Consider the following 12,691-nt stretch of genomic DNA (forward strand, 5'->3'; position numbering starts at 1 on the left):
CAGAAGGTGATTAAAAATGCAGTGTAGACAAAATCTTGTGAACTGATAATCTCCCCTTTGAGTTGTAATTGATAGATTCCATAAGGGTGATGGGAAAACACGGGAATATTTTTACATTCTTCAACAGAAAAATAATTTTGACCAAGCGCTGATCTTGTGCTCCAGTGGTGTTACAGGAAGAGTCCATTCATTACACCATCTGTCTGCTGGCTACCTGAAAGAGTAACCCTACCCATATCTCACTGCCATCTTTTTCCCCATGCCCCCTCTTTTATTTCCTTCTTTCTCTTTTCAGATTCTTCTCCACTTCCTTCTGCAAGACCGCCATTGAATTTCCACCATACGTAGTGTATTTTGGGTCTTAACAAACTGTGTGAAAGCTAAAAGGTTTTTCTCATCACTTTTTTGTTTCTTTTGAGAATCACCTGAAATTAGTGTATTTGGGTCTGCACCCTTATGCCAGTTTTATTTGACCATCTGTGTTCATCAACTTTGAATACCAACACTAAGTCTTCTCCTGGAAATAGTCTTTTGATTTTTTCTTCCAGCACTCTTTCCAGTGCTTTCAGATCATACCAAACACTTGGGGCTCAGAATGGTTAACACTGCTGTAGCAGAGGCTGAACCAATGTTCTGTAAAGGTCAATCGTAATTTCCTTGCCTTGTTACTTTGTCTCCATAGAATCTCGTGTCTTTTTAAACAATTTTTCAACTGCCCCCTCTCTTTTTTTTTCTCTCCTCGTATCCTCTTTAAAATTGTTCGATTTATTTTGTATTACCTCTCCTTTATTGGTTCTTCCAAAATATATCTCTTCGCACTTCTGTGCATTACATTTCACCCACCACTGTCCACTTCTCACTCCTCGTGAAGTCTGTCATAACTCTCCTGTAAGTTCCCAGTGCTCCCAAGTCCTATATCATCTGTAAATTTTGAATCTTATACACCTGTCGAAATCTTTTATGTATCATATGAAAGAGTGATCGCATACCAATCTCTGAGGATAGCCTGCTACCAAATCTTCCCTTAGTCTTGAACATTAACCATACTATACTCAGCAAGCTGAACTGAGTGAGTTGTCTGATAGCGATACGTTTGACAGACTCGGCTTATTTTCATTGGAGTTTAGAGTGAGGGTGGTTTGATTGAAGTGTATAAGTTCCTCAATAGTTTTTACAAGGTGTATGTGAAAAGGATGTCTCCTCTTGTGTGTGAGTCCAGAAGTAAGGAAGGTGATCATGAGAGTTTGTTTTTGAGGTTCATGTGGTTTGGAGCTGTCAAAAGAATGGTGGAGGTGGTTCATTGAATATCTTTTTAACAGAATTAGATGGATTAGACAAGGGAATCAAAGGTTTATTAGGGTAGATGGGAATGTTGAGCTCCAAAGGTGTACAGATGGAACAGTCTTGATGGGCCAAATGGTCTACTTTTACTCCTATTATTTGTGTTTGTAACTTGGTTTCTTCAACAAAAAACTCAAACAAATACTTAAACACAATTGCTTTTATACAAATTACCCTGGCCTTTTCAAATGAAACTAAACTTGTCTATGTGACTATTAGATAAAATTAACATTATTGTTTTTAAATGTTTGTCCACTACCAAAATCAAACTAACTCATGGCCATGTGGTAACTGAGTTTATTTTTGCACCCATTTTTGACCAAAAATGTGGAATTTGCAAATCACCAGTCCTTTGCCATAACCTCTGTATCTAAGACAGATTAAATGATTATAGCCCATGATTCCATAATTTCGACACTTCCTCATGAGTATCCTCACACAATTTTCATGACAAGCATCCTTTTTAATACCTATTCAATCTATTGTTAGGCCATCCAGTGTTTCAATTACTTCCTTTTTTATGATGACTTCAGCAGTACCTTCTTCCTTGGTAAAGTCAGAAACAAGGATTCATTTAGTACCTCAGCCATGCTCTCCAACTCCCTGCATAGATCCTCTAAGATTTCTGTTTCTCTCTCTTCCTTTTTATTGGTATGCCTGTGGACGACTTCTGGATTTCCTTTTCTGTTAGCTGTCTGTCTTTTCCCATGCACTGTCTGTGCTTCTCTCTGGTTTCCTGTTTTTGTTTTTCTTTGAACTTTCCATTTTCTGCCCAGATTTTATTTGCATAATTCACCCTAGTCTCGCTGTCCACCTTTTTCCATCAGCCAGTGAGCTCTGGCTTTGGTTGTCCTTGATCCTCCTCTGGAAATATACTTCAACTGTTACTGAACCATCCACAACTTGAAGGCAGCCCACTGCACTTTTTGTTTCGCAATCTGATTCCACCTTACTCTAGTCAGATCTGTTCTCATCCTATTGAACTCTCCACATAAATTTTCTTTTCCTCAACATTATCAGATTCTCTTATTTTAAAGAACTTGAACCTTGTACTATCCTGTTGGCTTTCAAGACACAGATTGCGAAAAGTCAAAGTCTGGTTTCTGAAATACTTGATTTAATTTTTCATTTCAAGCATTATTTTTATACTTCAGCCTTTCTAGCTCTGACTGTACACCTATCAGTCTTAAAGTTCCTATTATTTCTTATGTTCTGAATATTTGTTTTGATTATTCTTAATATTTTGTCGTGATGTGCTCTCTATACCAAGTTCCTGAAGAAAGGCCTATGCCCGAAATGTCGAATCTCCAGTTCCTTGGATGCTGCCTGACCTGCTGAGCTTTTCCAGCAATGCATTTTCAGCTCTGATCTCCAGCATCTGCAGTCCTCACTTTCTCTATACCAAGTGCTTAACCATATGTTTAAGTTGCTGGTGTGGCATTGGTCATCAATAGGTTCGTAGATTGTCTTCATGAAGAATCTGTGGCCTACTTGCGTCAATTAGTTTGTGTTCTGAAAATCTGATGTCAGCTGCCTATCCTTCAGGTGTGCTCAGGGACAGCATGGCCCAGATTTATAAAAGAATATGAATAATGTGTTTGAGATTTTGAAAGGAAAAGAAACATGTGCATTTACATCCAAGTTGGTTGTAAATCTTCCTTCCTTCCTTGTATTTGTGTACTCTGTTGCTAGAAATGCCTGTAACGTATTTTTTTTTTTCACAATGTGTGTCCAGGACTTGGCAAAATGGAAAAACCGACGCAAAAGTTATACTTCGGACTTGCAGAGGAAGAAGGACGAAAGAGAAGAAATTGAGAAAATAACAAGTGGAGAGAGTGCTAAACCCACAAAGACATTCAGACAAATTAGGAAAGAAAGGTAACTCATGTTCACTAATATTCTCAGTTGCTCCAGTCAACCTATATAATGGTGCAGGATATTGCTAGCAGGTTCTGCAGCTGGCCCACTGCCTTTTATATTCAAGAATGTATGAAGCTGCCTTACATTTGTTGACTGCAGATATCTTCAATTGTTCTGGATGTAGATTTGCTCACTGAGCTGGAAGGTTCATTTTCAGATGTTTCATCACCATACTAGGTAACCTCTTCAGTGAGCCTCTGAATGAAGCACTGGTGGTATAGCCCACTTTCTATTTATATGTTTGTGTTTCCTTGGGTGGTTGATGTAATTTCCTATGGTAACTATCATCAGTTGTTTCATACAGTAAGGTGGGGGAGCGGAAGGATAGATCATTGATCTTGATTTTTCCCAATAGCATAAATACTGTAATAATAAAAAGAATCCCTTTGGAATCCATGTTGTTGACCCATATTTTGTGGCAGCAAGTGGACAGCTTGGGAGAGTGTAGCCTACTTCATAGAATAGAACCCCTACCAAGCAGAAAAAGGCCATTTGGCCCGTTGAATCTGCACCAACTGGCCAAAGTCCAATTCTTTGCATTAATGGAATGGGATGTCAAAAATAAAAACACAATATATGTAGTCAGCATGAAAATGCTGAATAACATTTTAAATAATCTTGTAATTTTAATGATAAAATTCATCTTTCCAACAAAAATAAATTCGCATTCCAATTTTGAAGTTTTAGGTTTACATATGTGGACGTTCCACTATAAATTGGATGTTTGGTGGCAGTGTGAACATGTAGTAACCAAAAGATTGCTCTGAATTTCCATGCTAATTTGTTGCTCAATCAAATAGTCACTGCAAAATAAAACTTTAGTTGAGAGCAATGGCTGTTGATTGTTGTGTGTATACAGCTGAAGACTCTGCAATGTCTTAGTTACTTGCTGGTACAGTGATGCTTTCTAATTGGTTATGATGCCAGGATCTGAAGTCAATTTTAATTTTATTTTCCATTGAAGCAGATGAAGTCATTGTTGTATCAAGAAATTTGGTAGCTCATTAGAAATTTTGATTCTACGCATTTTGAGAAGGAAGTGATGTGCATTGAATTATTTAGTTCACATCATTAAGCAGCACGAGAGATGTTAAGGGGGGGAACAGCATACTATCAAGTGAAGTTTGAAGTGTTTTTATCAGTATTTAAAATACTTTTGAGCATCACTCATTCAAACATAAAGCTTAACCAGATGTAAAGGAAATGTGCAGTCACATTCTTTTCGGATGGACTGTATTTCCTGAGAGTGACATCAAATGTGCAATCCCTTATCTTCTAAATTCAAAGTATGCAATAAGTTGGCGAAATTGTTCTTCAGTGTTGTTTCTGAATATATCAAGCAAATGTAGTCAGGTTCCTTCTGTTGGGGGTTGGGATTGAAATACAACACTAATTATCTTGAAGCTGACTAGTTTTCCAGTTTGTAAAGAACTTTTCTCAGTTGTACTACAGCGTACAAATTACAGCCTAACAAAATAGCTTCAGTGAACCACACCTACTTATCATCTCAGTTTCACATTCATTCTAATTAGGTGTTTCTGCTCTTTTCTTTAATTCCCCTCTCCCTCACAGGGAGCTCAGACAGGAGGGATCATACGCCGGTGACCAAACTGATTACAGAAAGCTCAATTCCTCTGACGAAGAAGTGTTTGCTGAAGAAACCAAACCTCCAAGACGTTTTTATGAGAGAAGCTCCACAGTGGCGAGTGAAACCCCTTTCACTTCCCAGAGGCATGTGGTGGTTTCCTCAGCACCTCCACCTCAAGCCTCAAAGAGCACGACCGCGTCTGAATTGAAAAGCAGTGTCAACAATCTGTCAGGAAAGCAAAGCTCTGCTGCTTTGTATACCCGCCATGTAATGGATCCCAAAACTGAACAAACCAAGGTTTCAAATTCTTTGCCCAGGAATTACCAGGCACCTGATGTATCCAGGATTGCACCTGTCATCGTGCCAAGACCCTATGGTACACAATCTAAAAGAGTCTCATCCCTCTCTAGATCTTATCAGGTAAGTTATTGTGGATGAATCTCACGGGTTTATTTAAGTAAATAGTTTCAGGATTGTTTCTGGTTGAATTAAGATAATCGGGCTGGAGCTTTTTCCCATCTGATCAAGTTACAAATGCCTTGGTTATTTATCAATAATAAAGCAGTTTTCTTTGGATCTGTTACATTGCATTCAGACAGATTTCTGTCTGTCCATTCTATTTTATGTATCTTAACACTGGTACAAAAGAGAGACCAGCTGTAATCCACTCTTTTAGTCTGTTTTTTTGGATGAGACGATTCAGAAATTTGAGTATTTTTCGACTTGAAGCAGAAGAGTGGCAGAAGTTTGAACCCTTTTTGCAACACTTTGTGCAGAACTATAAATCTACCGCCCAGTTTTAGTTTTTGTGTTTGGCATTATGTGCAAAGTCTTTTTAAATTGCAACAGCAAAGGTAAACCAACACCATTGTGACATTTCAGCATGTAACCCAAGAACAAAATGGCAGTAAAAATTCGGAGTAGGAAGCATTTGTAATAGGAACTGACCAGTTAACATTTTGCGTGCCGATCATTCATAAACTCTAGCATTTTGTCTTTTGCTTCAAAAGTCCAGCACTCATACCTTTTTTTTAAAATTAGATTTCAAATCTTAGCTTAATTTTGGGAGCAAAGAGAGTGTGGCACGTAAACTTTGAATAACATTTTTAAAAATTGGTACAAATTCCAGGCTTTCTTGCTGCTGCCAGTCTTCTCTGGCACTGTACTGAGTGTGATGGCTTTAGCATCTGTGGATGCCAAAGGCTGTAGTCAGCTTGCTATTTTTATATTGAGTGTGAAGTGCTACACTGTCACACATCAATACCAAATCTCTCATTTCTGTGTTGTTAAATTCTCTCAGAAAAAGAATTGAGTGAAGTGTTAAGCTTATGCCTCTCAGCAATAATAAAACATCTCTTTTTTTGTGTGTGCCATTCTTTTTATATAGTGCTTTAGCTCTGTCTCACTTTTTAATCAGCTATTACTTGCTTTCAATTAATATCTCATTTTAATTCAGCATATTAATTTAAGGTAGTCGAGTACTAATTGCAAAAAATTCCTGGCAGTTCACAATTTTAACTCCTGCATGACCATAATGTTGCTGATCGTAACGAGCATACTGATGTTTGAACATGCAAATATTTTACTTTTGAGGGTGGGGACAAGACGAGGCCTTATATTTTCTTTTGTGGGTTGCCAGCTGAAATGCAAGCTATTTGCTAAATAAAGAACTGTGAGTGTTTTGATTCTGAACCAAAATGTCACCTCCCTTTTCAGGCTGAGTTAATTAATGTTTTCCAGAATGACCTATTTTGATTCCCAGCAATAAATGCTGAAGGAATTGGTTGATCTGTTTGATTTTTAATTCTGCTTGTTGCATTATCAAATGACTGTAGCCTCTCAATGCACATTCATGCAGCTGGAATTGAGTTGAATGGTTGTTTTGCTTTAGTTTTAAGTTTAAGCAGGTGCAGCTCCTGACAAAGCTGGGAACAGATTGCAAAGGTTTCATAGTGGTAAAGGCTGCTTCCTACTTTGTTTAAGCTGAAGGCACTGAAGTTTGGCAGTTGCATTTGTTTCTTGAAACTGTAGTGGTGTGATTTGCCCTATATTTATAGCAGGAAAACAATTGGGAGGTATAGGAGTAGTAAGGATAGCCTCTTCTAAGTACACTGTTTTAATGTAATGGTTCTTCACATCTCAAAGATCTATGAGTTGGTGGAAACAAAATCTGTGCAAATCCCATCTTTAGATAAGGTTTTGATGTCTCACTAAACGTCAGTGTTTGTATTGCTGTCAAATGTAATCACTGTTTTTGGACCTGGACCTTTATCATAGTAGTAACATTGTCATGGTGTGAGTATTAACCAGGATTTTGGAATAAAATTAGGAATGGTTCTGTATTTAGCACATCAGATTGGTCATTGAATTCTTCATTGTGTGACCTTGGCTAAAGATGTTTTTGTTGATGTTTGGTCCCAGGTGTATTGGGCTTATGAAGCTTCCTGTAGTTGAATAGCTTTTGAAAAAGCGCCACTTAGATGATGTGTGACTATTGATCACTTTGTTGAATAAAAGAAGCTCAATTAGTGATGCAGACATGCACCTAGGTAATAGTTAGTGGAAGGGAATACTCTCTTTAGCTCTTGTTCTTTGTTATCTGATTCATGCCATTTATCTTCCTTGATTATTATAGACTTCACTGGTCTTTCAACTCTCTTTCTGAATTCTAGTATTCAAACATATCTGTTACTGTCACTAGTCTATGCGATGTATTCTATGCAGTCTCTTCCAATGAATCCATTCTGTTAGCGAAAGATGCTTTTGAGAATTGTCTAAAACTTTTTTAAACTTGTTTTTCAGTTGCAAGATGAGTCGCTTAAATACAACGGAGATGTGAATGGTTCAAAAACGTCCCAGGGCACACCAAGTTTCTTTTCCAAGCCAGAAGCGCAAGAATCCAAAAACAGTCGTGGAGTCTTGCCAAAGGAAGAAGAAGGAACGACGTGGGCCAACAGTTCCTTGAAAATGGAGGAAAAGAGATCAGTGCTTGTCAATCTTTCTTCAAAACCAGAAAATGATGTGCATGCAAAGAGCAACCGTTTAGCAAAACAAGATGATGATGACCAATCACAGGCCAGTCCTGTAATGAGTAGTAATGAGGACGAGGCAGAGGAGGAGGAGGAGGAGGAAGAAGAAGAAAGGGCAGCATCTCTTAGTAAGAGTAACTTTCCTCAAGAGTCAGAGCCTGACACTACTACTGGCCCAGTAACAATGAATTCTTTTACAAAAACAAGCAGCTTGGCCACAGCCCCCGTTACCACAGCAGCCACGCAACAGGTAAGTCTGATAAGTAGGTTACTCTGCGGTTTTGAAATCTGTCTGGTAATATGATAGTCTCCCTTGACTGCTTGTACACGTTTTTTTTAAAGAAAACTCTTTTAGACTAATTAATCTGTGATTAATCAACCCGAAAATGATCTATCAATGTATAAAGACAATACTAAAATGCACGACAAAAGCAATTATTCATAACTGCCTGAGTGAGCTTTTCCCATCCACTGGTGTCTGGAACTGGGAAAATAGCAGCCAGAAACTAGGTTTTGTCATTTGGGAATAGTTCTTATTTTGCAGCCTTCAAACTGTTCATCCTGGCTCATTTAGAGAGTGTTCCTGGACATTCCAGTCATACCAATGGTTGTTTGCTGGTGTCACATGCAAGATCAATCTGATTGATTGATTTATTGGATTACTTTTCCAGGGGGCATTAATGATGGCTGTCCTGGTATTGTGGGTTATATGAATTTTACTTTCCTTTCAGGGACACTACAGTAACTCGCGAATAGTTATTAATCAGAGGCCAAACAGTGGTCGCGACTTTGGATTTACAACCATTCCGAGCTCTACGGGTATAACTGTCGAGTCAGTTGAACAAGGTAATTAGGTTTTTTTTTTAAATTGTAATGTACACTTTGGCATTGTCTTGGAGCTTGAATCTGTAGTATCTGGATTTCATGTCTCTCATTCTGTGGCTGTAGCAACAGTCACGCTGGTTTTAGCTGATCACCATGAATGATTTATGGTGTGCTGGCCGGAAGGTCATCCTCCCCTATAGGATTCTACTTAACCAAAACATATCGGAGAAAACTGATCAAGTGAATTACATGTGTATTTTGGCATGCAAAGGGAATTGTTCCACAGTAGCATTTTTTATGAAATAAAGTATTTTATCTCATTGATTTAAACTTTTATGTGGCTTGTTTACTTGCAACCTCTTTGGAAACAGTAGCTTTTCAACAGCTCTATGCAGTCTTTTATAATTTCTGTGTAACATGCAAAGCTTATTGTCACACCCTTATCCACTAATGTTTCAATTCTTCGAGACAGAACACTTCCCCAGACTTCTTTTGAGTGCTAATTGGCAAAGGTATAACGAGGTAATATTGGAAAATGGAAATGTTTCATACGTTAATGTATTCTGTCTACATTTTATAAATGTAACTAGATGAGGCTACTTAATTGCTGAGGATCTGCTAGTTTTGGTAGCTACAGTAATGAAGTCAAATTTTGCTTTTCATGTCTGCTCAGTGCTGCCACCCACAGAAAGTGAGGGGTTAAAATAGGCCAACCTAGTTATTTTGTACAATGCATTCTGGTACCCTCCCATCTGGATCAGCCAAACAGTATTTAAGTGCACAGGATTCTGTCGGTTCATAAAAATCTAAATCAATTATCCTCTGGGGCTGGATTATACACTGAGAGCAGGCTTCTCACTCCCTACTTCAATATTCAGCTGACTGCCCTTTAGTTGGTATGACATGAGACTTTCGACCCCCTCCAGGAGAAAATCCTGCCTTGTAGAGCTTTTTGGCCAATCACAGATGGTGGCTCTGCAATACCAGGAGCCTGGCACTGCATTGAGAAAGTGTTCAGCAATGGACAAAATTAAGTCTGGGACATTCATACCTCTCCATGAGGAGGTCCTGCTTCTCAGAGCTGCCGTCTATACGGGGGTCTGAGTTAGTGTGTCCCAACAGCAACACTGCTGTTTGTATCTTCTACCAGGAGATATACAGTTGTAGTGTAGCACGCTCCCCTGTTTTAACCCATGCTTGCACATCCACTCTTTGCAACAGCTCTGAAGTCATCAGCTTTTCTTTGTTTGCAGTGTCAGGTTCAAAGCCTAATAATTAACTGCTTATCATGAATTAATTAGCTTCCATGGGTTAGTTTATTTAAAACAATAAAACACATTACAAGTTATGAAGCAGACATTATACCAAGTCAGCCTTTGTGTGTAACTTACAAACCCAAGGCAAAGTTGCAACATTGTACACATACACACATTGAGTTCTTAAGATGAATGATCTTAATGCTAAGGTATACATTACAACAGAGGGAGAATGGGTTTGAGAAAATTATCAGCCTGATTGAATGGCAGAGCAGACTCAATGGGCTGAATGGCCTAATTTCTGCTCCTTTGGTTTATGGTGAATTTATTGCAGCCAAGTTTACAGGTGACACAAAAATAGGTGGAAAGGCAAATAATGAGATTGACACAGAATCTGCAGAAAGCTATGGAGCAGAGGGATTTGGAAGTCCACGTGCATGAATTAAAAAAAAACTAGCATTTAAGTTCAGTGGGTCTTAAGGAAGCCAAATGCAATATTGACCTTTATACCAAAGGAAGTAGCATATAAAAGAGGTTTTGCAAAAACTACAATACAATCATCAGATCAGAGGTGGAATAGTATGACCAATTTTGGGCCCCTCATCTAAACAAAGATAGTGGCATTGGAGGCAGTGCAGAGAACATTCACTCTGCCAAGGGACTGTTTTATGAGATGTTGTGTAATTTGTGCCTGTTCTTGAGATTTAGAAGAACGAGAGGCAACTTTATTAAAACTACATGTTTTTAGAAGTCCTGACAGGATAGATGTGGAAAGATAGATTCTCCCTTCTGGGAGAATCTATGATCAGAGGGCATAATCTCAATATATTTGAGAGATGAGGAAGAATTTCTTCTCTCAACAGCTAGTGAATCTGTGGAATTCCTTACTGCAGAAGGCTAGGTCAGGAAGTATATTCAAGGCTAAGACTAATTTTTAATCAGTAAAGGAATTGAGGATTATTGGGAAAAGGCAGCAATGTGGAGATCAGATCAGCCACAATCTCATTGAATACCAGTGTGGAATCAATGGGCTGAATGGTGCATTTCTGCTCCTATATCTTAGTCTTATCCTTCATTTTCATGCAGTCACTTTTGGCTACCTTCTGATCATCTGCTATTGTTTATCCTAAGTAGATTAATTTATGTTGGTTAATCATTGATAGTCATCGGCAAAGGTTCATATCAAGTTGTGGCTAAACTAATCAAATTATGGGCAATGAATTAATTGTGAATTATTGACGAAATTTGAATGGGACAGTTAAGGAAATTGAAATTATGTAGATTTACAACCTGTTCCAAATAGTTAGATTTTCATTCAGAAATCATGTGCAATTGTTTCTTATTTTTGGTGCTTTTTTTCTGATAAGCCAGCAAGAAGAGAATCTTTCCCAGTATTGTGACAGAAGAATACATTAGTTTTTCTTTTAAAAACTGCATTGGTCAAGACAGCTTCCAATTGTCTTTACATTGTCAGGAGGACCAGCAGAATTCTGCCAACTGCAAGAGGGCGATGAAATCATTTCTATCAATGGTAATGATGTAGCCGGTATGAGCCACCAGACTTGGCAGAGAGCCATGGAGGATTCAAGCAAGAGTGGAAATCTGAACCTGGAAATCAGAAGATATGAGAAAAGTTGTAAGTCCATCATTCTCTGGGTCCTATTTACAGCATTTTATCCAAACATTGCAGATAGATGACCTAAATAAATAACTGTGAAACAATTCCATTACAACCACCTCCCCTTTCTCATCAACTGTGGTGAGGATAGTTTTTTGTCCAGGTGGCCTTCCTGTCCACAAGTCAACTGAGACCCTTAAGTGCTAAGCACCTGCCACCATTATTATCTAACCAGGGATGAGTCTGTGCCTCACTATCTAGGTAAGTTACTCAGCTAACCTCATTGTGTTTACCAGAGCAAAGTGGAGGGCAATCCCTACTTGTAGGAACTTTGTGCCAGATCAAAGAATTTGACATCTGAAAAATAAGTGACAAGAGATGGTGATGGGTGAGGATGGCCTGCAGATGGTTATCATGTTGCACCACCCCAATCCCCCATGAGATCGATCCCACCTGCTCTCACTTACACCTTGTGATTCATTGCCCACCCTCAATGGGCTAGCACCATTCCTGATGGCAATGCTGGTACTGGAAAGATAGCAACCTCAGATTGCCTAGCAGATCTTGGAGAAGGTGAGCAAAACGTGACTTGGAGCTTAATTGAACATTAGCTCATTGCTGCCCAGGTACATGCCAGACCACATCGTAATAAAATTGTGCCTGCTGGAAAAAAAATGACACTGGGCCTCCACTCATTTTCCAACCAGCTGAGACCACTACCATCCTCTTTAAATTCCCGTTGTAGTAACTGAATACCTGATTCATTTCATTTTTATGCCTGTTTTTAGAGGAGGAAGAGGGGACATGGAACTGTGAAAATTAATTCACTCAAACTTATTTTCACTATATACTGGGATGTCTAAATCTGGGTTTGGTATATCACAACTAGAGAACCAATTCAAGTACAATTCCTACTTTTATATAAAGGAATCATCGACAAGAAGAGGTATACATTTCTAAAACAGTTGTGAAATCATTAGCCTTTTTCTCCCTGGTTGCCCTGTCACTTTGATTAAGAGGACATCTTCCATGTGCAGTCATGTGCACTCACATAACCTATCATATAATGGCAGAGGAAATTAATCTCCTAATTTAAACACAAATACAAATATTT

General features: G+C 38.5%; 1 protein-coding gene across 6 annotated transcripts in view; it reads left to right on the top strand.

The window, feature by feature from the left end:
* LOC132816395 (LIM domain only protein 7-like) overlaps positions 1–12,691 on the top strand; it is a 238,405-nt gene that overhangs the window by 191,007 nt on the left and 34,707 nt on the right. For all 6 annotated transcript variants that reach the window (XM_060825901.1, XM_060825906.1, XM_060825903.1 and 3 more), the window contains 5 exons: positions 3,077–3,219; positions 4,834–5,269; positions 7,652–8,128; positions 8,610–8,724; positions 11,434–11,595. In XM_060825901.1, the coding sequence (XP_060681884.1) occupies positions 3,077–3,219; positions 4,834–5,269; positions 7,652–8,128; positions 8,610–8,724; positions 11,434–11,595 (1,333 nt within the window). The remainder of the gene's footprint in view (positions 1–3,076; positions 3,220–4,833; positions 5,270–7,651; positions 8,129–8,609; positions 8,725–11,433; positions 11,596–12,691) is intronic.

Source organism: Hemiscyllium ocellatum, chromosome 6 (assembly GCF_020745735.1).
Source record: "Hemiscyllium ocellatum isolate sHemOce1 chromosome 6, sHemOce1.pat.X.cur, whole genome shotgun sequence".
In the NCBI taxonomy this organism is placed as follows: domain Eukaryota; kingdom Metazoa; phylum Chordata; class Chondrichthyes; order Orectolobiformes; family Hemiscylliidae; genus Hemiscyllium; species Hemiscyllium ocellatum.